This window comes from Falco punctatus (assembly GCF_963210335.1).
Source record: "Falco punctatus genome assembly, chromosome: 3".
In the NCBI taxonomy this organism is placed as follows: domain Eukaryota; kingdom Metazoa; phylum Chordata; class Aves; order Falconiformes; family Falconidae; genus Falco; species Falco punctatus.
Genome location: NC_137582.1, coordinates 114,669,788 through 114,682,046, shown reverse-complemented (window position 1 = coordinate 114,682,046; position 12,259 = coordinate 114,669,788). Strand labels below are relative to the sequence as shown.

Sequence of the window (12,259 nt, the reverse complement as noted above, 5' to 3'; positions counted from 1 at the left end):
CTGGCCCGGGGCTCTCCCCCTCCTCCTCCTCCTCCTCCACCCCACCAGACAAGTGATGCAATGACAATGTGTGCCACAACCCCAGGTACCACTGGCCGTCACCAGGTATCCCAGACATCACTGGATACCACCAGCCATCACCAGGTATCCCAGACATCACTGGGTACCACTGGCCATCACCAGGTACCCCCAACCATCACCAGATAACCAGACATCACTGGGTACCACCCGGTATCCCGGACATCACCGTGTACCACTGACCATCACCAGATAACCAGACATCACTGGGTACCACCAGGTATCCCGGACATCACCGTGTACCACTGACCATCACCAGATAACCAGACATCACTGGGTACCACCAGATATCCCGGACATCACCATGTACCACTGACCATCACCAGGTATCCCCAACCATCACCAGATAACCAGACATCACTGGGTACCACCAGCCATCACCAGGTACCCCAGCCATCACCGTGCCACCAGCACTGTTGGCATCACCAGGTCATGGCATGACTTGGCAGAAGCAGGTGAACTGCGGCAGCACCCTGGGGGAAGGACCCTCCATGGTCACGGCCCCACCAGGGTCTCGCTCTGCAGCCTCCAAACCTGCCTCAGATTTGGGTGCCTCAGCCTCAGCCTGTCCCTTCCCTGGTACCAGTGGGGACCTGGCTCCCAGCCCTGGGGCCTTTTCCGTGTTCCTGGTTCCCAGGGCTCAAGCTTCAGCAAAGGCTCATGCTGGACGGATTTGGGCTGAGAAGGACCGATCCGTAACAGGTTGGACCCATTTCCCTCACTCCAGCCACAGTTTCATCTCAAGCCTTCTCCACCAGCTCCTCCAGAGCAGGATGGCCAGTTAAAAGGCCCCAAAACAGGCTTTTTTTACTCTGAAAACAGGAGCAAAACCAGCCCAACACCTCCCTCCTCCCAAACCGCCCCAGCATTTTGCTGCTTAGAGGAAAACAGCCCCTTATAACTCCAAAGTTTTATTTTATTTCACCCCCTCCCAGGCAGAAAACATCAAGTGCCACAAGTTTTTCCATGCCAAAACACACTCTTACCCACGCTGCCTCCAAGCCAAACCGCAGCAGAACCAACCCAAGGACGGACAACTTAAATACACTCACTTAACAACCAAAATACCAACCCACCCCTCACCAGCACCATGCCGAAAGGGGGGTCCTGTATAAATACAGTGCAATAATTACATATATTTTGCAATGGCACAATTAAAAGCCGTATCCAGCCCCATGTCTGGGGGCTCATGCCGCACCGCTACCCAAGCCCCTCTGCAGGTGATGCTCCAGCCACCAGTTAATAGCATCCTTTGTCCCAGTACACTCCAGCTTTGATACCCCCAGCACCAATAGCTCCAAGAGGCTAGAGGGAGCTGGTGCGGACTGGGGGAGAGGGGCCACAGCCCCCCAAGAAATATGGCTCCGTGTCCTGGCCAGGGATTTGCCGGAGCTGCTGATTTTGGAGGCTGTGGGTGCAGTGCCCACACATGAGCTTCATCCTCTACCATCCAAAGGTGACTTCAGCTTTGTTGCCTGATTATTTTTTTAAGGATATTCCCAGCCACACAAGGGGGAAATGCTGCTCAAAAAAAATCTGTCATGACCCTGAAAAACCAGTCTAACTGGGGAGCAACTGGAATGGTCCCAAAACATGACAGTCCCCCAACATGGCCCATCCTGGGCAGGGGTTCCTTTCCCACCCAGGGGTGCTCCTAACCCAACCCATGCACTCAAAGGCACCCCCAGTTCACCAGCAGCCCCGGGGCAGTGGGGGAGCATCGGTGCTGGCACCCCGTGGTGTTATGGCCAGCGCTGGGACAGGAGCTGGCTGCATCCTTCCTACACTTTCCCAGGGTGCTCCCGGAGCCTAGCGAGGTGACAGAGCCCCCAGATGACAACCAACCCAGGAGATGGAGAAGCCGCCACCCACGGTAGCTGACCTGAGCCCCCCACCACCATCCTCAGAAAACACAGCACTCCCTGACGCACCCCACACTCTCCAGCCACCCCACAGAGACCCCACACACTCGGGACACAAGTGGCTGGAAGGGAAAAAGGCAATAGGGAGGGGAGGGCTCAGTGCTTCAGCAGGTCCCCCAGGTCATATGCCTCGAAGAGGTCACTGACACCTTCACCCTCCAGCCCCCAGAGATAGTCATCCTGTTCTAGGGGGGGTGAGAAGGTGATGAAGGGTCCCAAGTCCAGGTGGGAGGGGGCGCAGGGCAGCTGGTCCTCCGTCTGCTGCAGGAGGTGTGGGGGCGAGCCCAGAAGCCCAGCCTCCACCTCCAGCAGCGAGCTGGACCCCCCCGAGACAGCGAAAGGCAGAGGTGGGGGTGAGGAGGAGGAGGTTTCCGTGGCCCCCCAGCTCTGGGGGAAGACGTGGGGCGGCTGTGGGGCTGGCCCAGGGCTGTTTGGCAAGGAAGGGGGTACGGCATGGTCCCGTGGAGAGGTGGCAGCGGAGGGGGTGCCATGGTCCTTGGTGGGGCTCTCCTCCGCGATCTCCTCCGGGCAGAGGTAGACCTCAATGGGGCCATTGGTGCTCTTCAGGTGGAGCTGGAGGTTGTCCTAGGGGGAGCAGAGCAAGACTCAGTGGAACACCCAGAAAGACCCCACATCCCACCCTACCGCCCCCAACCCATTGGGGTCCAGGCAGGGCATTCCAGCCCCTAAAGGACCAGGTCAGGGTCAAACAGCCCCATGGTGATACCCCAAAACCACCCAGGGCCATGCTAGGCTGCACCCCTGGGACACCCCAGATGACCCCATCAGGGATGGCGCAGATGCAGCAGCAGCACCCACACCCCAGCCCTGACCCTGCCACAAGCCGGGGAAACGGCCCCCAGCCCCACACACACCTCGCTGAAGTCTGGCACCTCCAGCTGTGTCTCGGGGGGAGCCTTCATGGCGATCACCGTCTGCTCCTTGAAGTTGCTGATGGTGTGGAGGTCCTGGTAGGTGACGTACGCCAGCGTGGACGGGGACAAGGTATAGGAAAAAGGGGGGCTGCAGGGGGGATGGCTCAACCCCCCAGTCCCAACAGCGGCCTCTGAATATCCCCCCCAGCCTGGGGGATGCCAGCTGGAGGAGAAGGGGCTCAGAGAGGTCCCCAAGACCCTGTCCTCCCCCCTTGTCCCCCTCAGCAAGGATATCTCTGGTTGGCTTCGCTGTCAGCCAGCTGCCGGAGCTGCAGGGCACAGTCCTGCAGGAGCTGGTCCAGTGTCCTCTCCGTCCTGGCCAGCTCGGCCAGCTCCCCCCGCAGCGCCTGCTGCTTCGCCGTCACAACCGTGTCCTCAAAGATCCCTGTCCCCCTGCCAGCAGAGATGGCACCTGAGGGACAGCACATCCTACATGCCCTTGAGCCACCTGTCCCCCACCCTGCCATGACCCCTGGTCCCCCTCCAGCCCCCTAGCATCACTCACATCCACTGGATGTTGTTCTTGGACTTCTTGCGGATGAGCTGGATGCCTTCCAGCACATTGGTGATGTCGTAGATGCGACGTTTCTGGACTTCCAGCACCTCGGCCGCCCGGTTGAGATCCACGACGCCGTCGGACGACTCGCTCAGCAAACGGATGAATTTTTTGGTGAGCAACCCCAGCGAGGTGTCGTAGCGAGTCTTCTCCCCAGGAGACTTGGGGGCTGCGGGAAAACGAGAGAACCCCCCCATCCTCTCCTTAGCCTGGGTCATGAGGTGGAGGTGACATGGGGCTGGACACGCTGGGGACATTAAACACTGTACAATCCCTAACCTGGTGGAAAAATAACCCAGAAATAACCCCCTCGGGAGGGGGGGGGGGGGGGGGTCTGCCAGCGCAGAGTTGAATCAGCTCAAATAGCAAGGAGGGGCTGAGGAGCAGGTGCTGCTCCCACGGTGCCACTTCGAGTCGCTTTGGGTGGTGCTAGAGGGGACATTGCAGCAGCTCTAAGAGGGGAGAGAAACGGAGTTTGTGCCCCCCCTCCGCCCCCCCCCCAGCTCCCCCCTGCCCCACCTCGCCCAGCACCACTTACTCCTGGGGCTGGGGACCTGCACCAGGGTCCTGCCCTTCCCCTTGGGCGTGCAAAGTTCGGGGCCCTCCAGGTCCAGCTTTCTCTTGGCCTGGGTTGGAGAGAAAACCCCATGTGAGGGCTGAGCCAGACACCCCCCCTGAGTCCCCCAGACCCCCCACCCCGGGGCATCAGCCAAGTCCTGGGTGCCACAGCCCAGGGTGGGGGGATCTTGCAAGAGGTTCATCCGGTTGCAAAACCCCTTCTGGGAAGGGCTCCCACAGGAGCGAGGGGCCACCGGGAGAGGTGGGTGGGGAGGAGATGGGGGGTCCCTGCACCCCCCATGGCTTCCTGCCCGCTTCCGCCACAGCACTCCAGCCGTGGGGAACCCACCGGGATTTCCCCTCACCCCCAGCTCCTGGCACAGCTCCACGGGGCTGAGCCCTGGGAACGTGGCCGGATCCTCACCCTCCCACCCTGCCAGCTGGCTCTTTGGGGTGCAGGGTTTCACCCCCCCCACACCCCCCCAGCCACGGCTGGAGGCAGCCAAGGGCACCCAGCTGTCACCGGTGCACCTGGGGCCAGCCGGGCTCAGCCCTCCCCGGGGACCAGTGGGTGCCCCAGACACGTGCACCCAGCTGGAGGGAAACGGGTGAGGTGGGGTGGGGGGTTGAGGAGGGGTGGGTGCCGGGTGCAGGGACACCTCCTTGCACATGCTGTCCTCTCAGCCGGGGGGGGGGGGGGAACAGCTCCTTGAAATCACCCCCAAGCGACTCCCCCAAGCATCACTCGGGGAGAAAAAGACCCAGGGAAGGTGGGGGGCCTGGGGTGCAGCAGAGCCGATGCAGAGCAGAGCTGGGGGATGTCACCAAACCTCCCCCCCCCCAAAGCGTGCAAATCCCCCAGGATCCCCCCACACCCCAGTTATGAGCAGGGGGACTTGGGGGGGGACCCTTTGGCTCAGCAGCAGAAAGCAATGCCCCCAGCCCCACTCCATAGCCCCCCAGTACCTGCTCCCAGGTCGGGCTGTCCCACAGGGTCCCCCCCAGCACGTCCCGCATGGCGCCCAGGTCCCCGTGCCGGCTCAGCGTGGCTCCAACAGCAGCTCCCTGGGGAGCACACCCCACTTTGCGGGGAAGGGTTGGGCACCTTGGCGGTGTTCCCACCCGAGGGGGCCGGTGGGAGAGGTGCCGGGGGCTGTTTTCCACCCCCCCAGGGAACCAGGTTGGTCCTGAGCTCCTGTGGGAATCTGTTCCCTCCCTCCCTTCCCCGAGCAGGTTTTCCCCAGCGAATGCGCCTCCATCCCCGTGCCCCCGGATCTGCCCCCGAGCTGCCGGCACCCCAACGGTTAACGCTGAGCGCATGGGAAACACCTGCCCTGGATCAGACCCCATGCATCTGCCAGCTCGATTTGGGACAAGGAGGGGGGGCATCATCCTGGCCCCCCTTCTGCTGGCACCCAAACCCTTGCTAATCCGGATACCGATGGCCACAGCCGCCCATGTGTTCCCATCGCTGATGGGGATGGGGGTGTCAGCTGCACCCCATCTGCCCAAGCAATGGGGAAACTGAGGCACAGAAGCAACCCACAGCAGGTCCCGCTGTCCCCAGCCACCTCCGATCCCCCCCAAGGCTCTAAGGTGGTCTCCCCTCCCCATGTGCAGGAGGGGAGAATGGGGGACCCCCTGCTTCCCCATGGGCAGCTCGGGGAGGGGGGAGTTTGGTGGGCCCAGGCAGGGGCAGGACCCCGCAATGCTGGGACGCACCAGCGAGGGACAATGGACAAGTGTCCCAGCTGCCACCCCCCCACCCCCCCATGCCAGAGCCGGGCAGGATTAGGCACACGACAGCTGAGCGGGGCACGACAAGGGGCTCCCAGCACCCTGCCAGGGCTGGAGGGGTTGGGATGAACCAGAGCAGATGGGGGTGGGGTGGGGGGGTGGGGCAGGAACCAAACTCCAAGACTCCCCCAGGGCATGGCAGGACCCCCCCATGCCGCTTGCCAGCCCCCAGCCACTGCTTCCCAGGATGGGGGGACACACCAGCTACACCCCAATATGATACAGGGGGTGGGAAAAGAGGCTCGACCCTCCCCCGGGCAAGGGCAGGAGCCTGCTGGGGGGGTAAGGCAGCGGGGGGGGGCAGGCCGGGACCCCTGCCAGCTCTGCCTGCCAAGCAGCCCTCGGCCCAGCCCTGGCGCCAGGGGCTACACCCTGCGCCCAGCCCAAGCATCAGAGCAGCCCTCTCCCCTGGGGGGGCCGCGGTGGGCTCCTCCTGCCAACGCTTCCTTTCAACAGCACCCGCTGCCTTCTCCGGGCTTGCCCGGGCTCTGCCCGGCCCTTCTGGCCCCCCCCACCCCGGTCCCCCTCTGCCAGCCCCACCGACACCCTGGGGCGTGGGAACGCAGCGCCCGGGGATGGGCACCCAGAGCTGGGAGGGTGGCACAGAGCACCCCAGGATCGTGCCCGGGGATGCTGCTCATGCCGAGGGGCTGCTGGATCAGGCCCCCCAGGTGCAGCTCCCACTGCCTTTGGTATGGCTGAGGGCTACTGGGGCACAGGGTGATGCAGAACCCCCAGATTTGGGTGGTCAGGGGGGCTTTCAGCCATACCATGGGCAGGGCAAGGAGGCTGATGCCAGCCCTGGCCCCGGGATGGGGAGACCACCCTGTGCTGGGGAGGAAGGCAGCACCCCCCACCCTGGGTACCACTCCCCACTCAGAGATGCAGCCCGAGTCTCCATCCCCTCCAACAGCCCCATCCCAGCACAGCAGAGGGGAAAGGCCTGGCCAGAGACGTTTCCCACAGAGAGGAGCCGGAGGCTGTAAAAGTCAGAGACAGAAAAAGCCCCTCTGAGGGCAACAGGACACCTTCCCACTCATCCCCCCAGCTCCTGGCACCCCAAAATTGCCCCCTCCTGCCCATGCAGAAAAACCCATGATGGGATCAAGGAGGGACAGGACCACCCTGGGTCACCCCAGAAGAATCCAGGGTGCTGCTGAGCGGTTTTCCGGTGTGGAAGGGTCCCAGCCCAGCACCCACAGGTGCCACCCTGGGTGCTCTTTGCACAGGTGGCTTAGCCCTGCCAGCTCACATCGAAATCACGGTGGACTCTGAACGCCCTTGTCCCTGTGTGAAGCAGGCAGGGAGAGCCAGGACCCCACAGTGGAGATATCGCTCTGCCCGGGGCTCCTTCGCAGCCCTGAGCCCCTATAGAGATCCCATGGCCCCTATAGAGGGTCCACATGGCTAGAAGCAGGGCAAATACTGAGGATGGGATTGGCACAGGCTAAAACCGCTCCGAAATAGCATTTTTCATGGGGGAAAATGCATTTACTTACCCCAGGACCCTCAAATCAGAGACTACAGATAATCTGAGACGGTTTTGGACCGTGAGAGACAACCCATCCCACTTTCTCATGGATGGACATGGGGATGATGGGGTCCCTCCACCCAGACCAGGTGACCCCAGATAATTTATATGGCAGAAATCCAGCAAGCAGGTGGGAGCGGCTGCAATCGCCCAGCTTAGGAATTGGGAGGAAATGCTCATTATCTGATTGCCTCGGATCTGCACACAAAGGTTGTGCCAGTAAATGGGGTGTATGCCGGGGTAAGCCCCAGCTGCCAGGGCTGAGCTTGTCACACTGGGGTTGGAAATGGGATATCCAGCACAGGGAACGGGATCACGGCATCAGGAAATGGGATGGGGACAGAGGGGAATGCCACTTGCAAGCCACCAAGGGAGATGCAGGAGCACTTCATGTCCCCATGCTCCTGCAGACCCCGTTCAGAGGACAGCTGCAGGCCCAAGCACCCTGAGCATCTCCTGGCGTGGGCGATGATGATGATGATGGTGGTGATGCCAAAGAGGCTGTTAGCCCAAAGCCAGCTCTGCAGCAATGCGTGAGAACAGGACTGTGAGTTTGTGGGGTGTTTTTAGGGGAGGAGGCAGGGGCACAGGTGTCTCCTTCAACAGCAGCCCCTAGCAGCACAGGATGCAGCATCACAGGTGGCTCAGAGACAAAGAGGTTGGGGAGGAGACAGGTGGCCCCAGAGCCCCCCGGGATGAGACTCGCAACAGCCCCAGCCAGCCCCGCAGCAACAGCGCAAAGACACCCGCTCTCCCCCAGGCACAGCAATGTCCCCAGCTGGCACCGAGCATCAGGGACCAGGGAAAGGGGGGGGGGGGGGGAATAAATAAATAAATCAAGCCTTGAAAAAGCTAAATCGAAGTTAGCAGGGTCTGGGATCCCTCCCAGGACCCGGGGAGAACAGAGGCTCACAGTGAGGGCTGGACGCGCGCCCGGGCTGGGGCAGGCAGGAATTAAATGCCAGCTGCCAGCAGGGCTGGCCGGCCAGGGTCTTGATGGGGGCCCTCCAGCAGGAGGGACAGGCTGGGCAGTGCTGCCCACGCACCCCAACAGTGGGCATGGGGCCAGCACCCCATCTGGGCCACGGTTTCCCTGTTTAGGGACAGCAGGCACCCCAGGCTCGGTGACAGGGACACAGGAGGGCCAGCAGCTCCCTCCCCGTGCCAACCTGCACAACTGCCAGCATCAGGGTCCCTGCTACAAAGCCTTGGGGTGTCCCATGGAGGATGGGAATTGCTTCAAATTCACACTCCCCCCTCCCCCCCCCAAAAAAAAAAAAAATATATTGCAAGCTCTGCTGTAACCACAGGCAGGAACCAAGCTCGGGCAGCGGTGCTGAACCACCCCTGCCCCACGTCCCCCGACCTCCATGGGTGATGGGTCACCCCAGGGGTCACAGTCCCGAAGCGGGGTGAGCCAGCAGGGATGGTGCCCCCCGCCCCGCCCCCGGCGGCAGGAGTGCTGCCTGCACCCAGCCCTTGCTTCCCTAGGGTGGACAGAGGTTTGCAAAGGGCCTCAGCTCGGTGGCCGCCTTCGAGGCACGATGCAAACTGTTTGCAAGCTGAAGAGAGGCAAAAAAGGCTGAGAAAAAAGGCTGAGAAAAAAGGCTGAGAAAAAAGGCTGAAACGCGGAAGCCAGGAGCCAGCTTTGGGCACGCAGGGGCGAAGGAAGTTGAGAAATGCATGAGCCATTTCATTGCGACTTTTGATTTCAAACCTTACCCTCTCCCACCCCAATGAGTCATTTGAGGGGGGGGGGGTGCGGACCCCAGTATAAGCTGCAAAATTTGGGAGGGTGCTGTACCTCCTGGGGTCAGCCATCCCTTGCTCGCCACCCTGCACAAAGTCCCCAGCCTCCCATCCCACCGAAGCGATGCCCAAGGAGGGGATGGGGCGCAGACACCTTACCGGCAGCCGTCCCGCTGAGGCTGAGCGGAGGGTCCTGAGCTGCGGGCCCTGGGGGGTGGCATAGAGACACCCCCCCTGGGGAGCAGGGACGCTGACAGCCGCCGGCTTGTAGAGCTGGGTGAAGCAACCGGCAGGTAACAGAGGGCTGCCCAGGCTGGAAGCCCCCTGCTCAGAGGAGCCCATCACCGACATGACCTTCTTCGGGTGGGGGGGGGGGGGGGAGGAGGGCGGCGCCCCCCCTCCCCGGGGCGGGGGACACTCCCCGGGGGAGCCGCAGCATTGCAAAGTCCTTTCCAAGAAGCCGGGGAAGGGGGCAGAAGCACCCCACGATTTTGCCTCAAGGAAGGGGTCACAATCTCAGCGGTGGCATTTTAGGGGGGGCGCGGGGGGGGGGGTCCGCCGGGCGCTGACACCGGCCGGTCTCCAAACCCCCCCCCCCCCCGAAATACCTGCAGAGAAGCAGGCGGCGGCAGCACCAAAACCGGGCGGAAAAAGCTTCTTTAGCCCCAAAAAACGGCCGCGGTGGGGCGGAGGGGGCCGGGGCAGCCCGCAGCGCAGCCCTGCCTCGGCCCGGTGCCCCGCGCCCGGCTCCGCTCCCGCCCCGAGCCCGGCCCCGATCGCGCTTTTTTTTTTTTTTTTTTTTTCCTGTTTTTTTTTTTTTTTAAGCGCCAAACGCCTTGCCGCGAAATTCGGATTTCCCGCGGAAAACGCCGCGCACTGATTGGCTGCCGCAGCCCCACCCCCTCGAGGCAACCAGCAGGGCCGCGCCGGGAGGGGCCTTAAAGCGGCCTCGCGGCGGCTGTATGCAAAGCAGGGGGGCGTGGCCTCTTTGGCACCACCTCCGGAGGGGGCGCCTGGGGCAGGGATGGGGATCATTGGGGTTGATGACTAGGATTGATTTTTTAATTATTATTTATTTATTTATTAAAGGCACCTCCTCCCCACCGAGTCTGGTGGGTTCCAGGCTCAGGGCTGTGACCTCCCCATCCCCATCACCCCCTAGCCCCATTGGCCCCCATCTCCATTGCCCCTCCCTCCCCATTATCCCCCATCCCCATCAACCCTCACTGGCCCCCCACCCCCATCACTCCCCCCACCCCTCTCCCCTGACCCCCATGGCCCCCATCCCCATCACACCCCCATCCCCAGCTGCAGCCACCCAGGGTTGGAGAGGGGTTGCATCTATTTGGGAGAAAAATGTGTTCAGGTCCTCCAGCCAGAGGCTGCCTGGCAGCATCCCACCCCCCACAGGCAGGGAGCAGGCAGGGGTCTGCGCTGCCTGGGGGGGCCAGACCTCGGCAGGACTCCCTGGTTTGCTCACAGCAGTTCACCCGATCCATCACCCACCAGTCCCAGCCATCGGCCACCCACCACGTGTCCACCAGCTCCTTCTGGCAAAGAAGGGGGAGAAAGAGGGGGTGAAGGGCCCCCAGTTTTGCCAGGGGGATACTTCAGGGTGCAGTGGTGGCAGAAAGCACCAAGACAATGGCAAATCCCTGAGTAAGGGCAACTCTGAGACTTACTGGAACCAGTAAAAGGCCACCACAGCCTGAGCCAGTTTCATCCTGCTGAGGCCACTGAGCCACAGCGGTTGGTTTCTCTCCATCACCTGGGTGCCCTCCATCGCCTGGTTCCTCTCCTTCACCTGGTTCCTCTCCATCACATGGTTCCCCTCCAACACATGGTTGCCCCCCATCCATTCTTTCCTCTCCATCATTCTCCTCTCCAGCATAAGGCAACTTCATGATCCAGGACAGACATTTGCCTCCCACCATGCAAGGGCTTTGAGGCAGAACAAAAAGCCTGGCAGCAGTAAAGCCACCATGCGGCTGGGCAGCATCTCTTTCTGCCAGGAGCGCGGCTGAGCTTGGCAGCTCAACCCACCCAGACCTTCATCTCCCCCCCTACGGGGAGAAGGCAACTGCTGTCTCCATTTCAGCACACAAAGACAACGCCGTGCCCGGCAGGGTGGATAAATCGGTGTCGCTTGGCTGCCTTGGGCTGGCTTCGGCTGGGTGACTCTTGGGACAGGGACACTGGGGTATGCAGAGGACCTGGATTCTGGGGGCTCGGGCTGGCAGGTTGCGCCCGTAACTCCTCCAGTTTGGGTGAAGTGGAGGTGATGTCCCCACGCACCATCACTGTGGGGTAAGGGCTGTCCAAGAAGGTGGTGTAGAAAAGCTTCTGCTGAACCAGCTTGTGCTCCTACGCCACATTGAACTCGATAGCCCTCACGTCCTTGACTACGCTGAGAGCCGAGGCAGGACTTAGGAGCATCCTTCCCCCCAGTACCTGATACTGGCTCTACAAGCCTTCTCCAGGCTTTCCATCCATCATTTTCCACCAGCAAATTGTTCTCCTGTGCCAGAAGCCACAGGCTGGTACCTCCCTGTGACACCAATGCCTCCAGATGGGTGATAGCCACCACCTTCCCCCCCCCCCCCCCAAAAGGGACGGCTCTTTCCAGAGAGGTTTTGCCTTGGCTGAGTACAAACGGGTGCTCCCACCACCCACCCTACAAGCAAGCCAGCAAAGAGGAAGGAGGTCTGCAGCAGGTCTCACAGGTTGAGCTCCTCACGGGTCGGTTTGTACTCTCTGATGTTCTCGCTGCCTTCCAAGAGGCGTCAGACTTCACACAGGATCCCTCACCCAGCTTGCCCAGCCTGCTGGAGGTGAACAGGTCCTGGGAGATGTACACAGAGACCCCGTCCCCCATCACCTTTGGGTCCTTGGGTCCGTGTTGGTTTCTCTGCCATCCAGCTGAAAGGGTTAACTCACCAATGTGGTTTTGTCCTCCACCAGCTGCATGCAAGGACCGACCCTTGTCATCAAACAAGCCAAGCCCAGAATCCAGCTCTACTGAGATGGAAATCCTGACCTCTAAATGCTGATGGTGGGTGCAAAGTGCAGATCCCTGCTACAAGGAGCTTCAGACTGCTGGAAAATCTCCACTTCCAGCTTCCTCCCCTCTTCT

At 61.7% G+C, this 12,259-nt stretch overlaps 1 protein-coding gene across 2 annotated transcripts; it reads right to left on the bottom strand.

Moving 5' to 3' along the window:
- Nucleotides 1-973: 973 nt before the first annotated feature.
- Nucleotides 974-10,056, bottom strand: E2F2 (E2F transcription factor 2). 2 transcript variants are annotated; one of them, XM_080378856.1, is made up of 6 exons: nucleotides 9,286-10,056; nucleotides 4,030-4,117; nucleotides 3,441-3,660; nucleotides 3,170-3,328; nucleotides 2,876-2,990; nucleotides 974-2,585 (listed from the first exon to the last, which is right to left on the bottom strand). In XM_080378856.1, the coding sequence occupies exons 1-6, from the start codon at nucleotides 9,475-9,477 to the stop codon at nucleotides 2,097-2,099; spliced, it is 1,263 nt and encodes a 420-aa protein (XP_080234982.1). In that variant the 5' UTR covers nucleotides 9,478-10,056; the 3' UTR covers nucleotides 974-2,096. The 2 variants fall into 2 exon arrangements, with proteins under 2 accessions (XP_080234982.1, XP_080234981.1); XM_080378855.1 differs by lacking the exon at nucleotides 9,286-10,056 and adding an exon at nucleotides 5,016-9,248.
- Nucleotides 10,057-12,259: the final 2,203 nt, after the last annotated feature.

Bases quoted from the DNA above. Each gene is read 5' to 3' on its own strand.
- E2F2 (XM_080378855.1), bottom strand. From the start codon at position 5,702: ATGGGGAAGCAGGGGGTCCCCCATTCTCCCCTCCTGCACATGGGGAGG. The intron at 2,991-3,169 runs ATATCCTTGCTG...GTCCCCGTCCAC, and splicing joins GACAGCGAAGCCAACCAGAG to GCTGGCGTACGTCACCTACC. The intron at 2,586-2,875 runs GTGTGTGTGGGG...TGCTCCCCCTAG, and splicing joins AGGTGCCAGACTTCAGCGAG to GACAACCTCCAGCTCCACCT.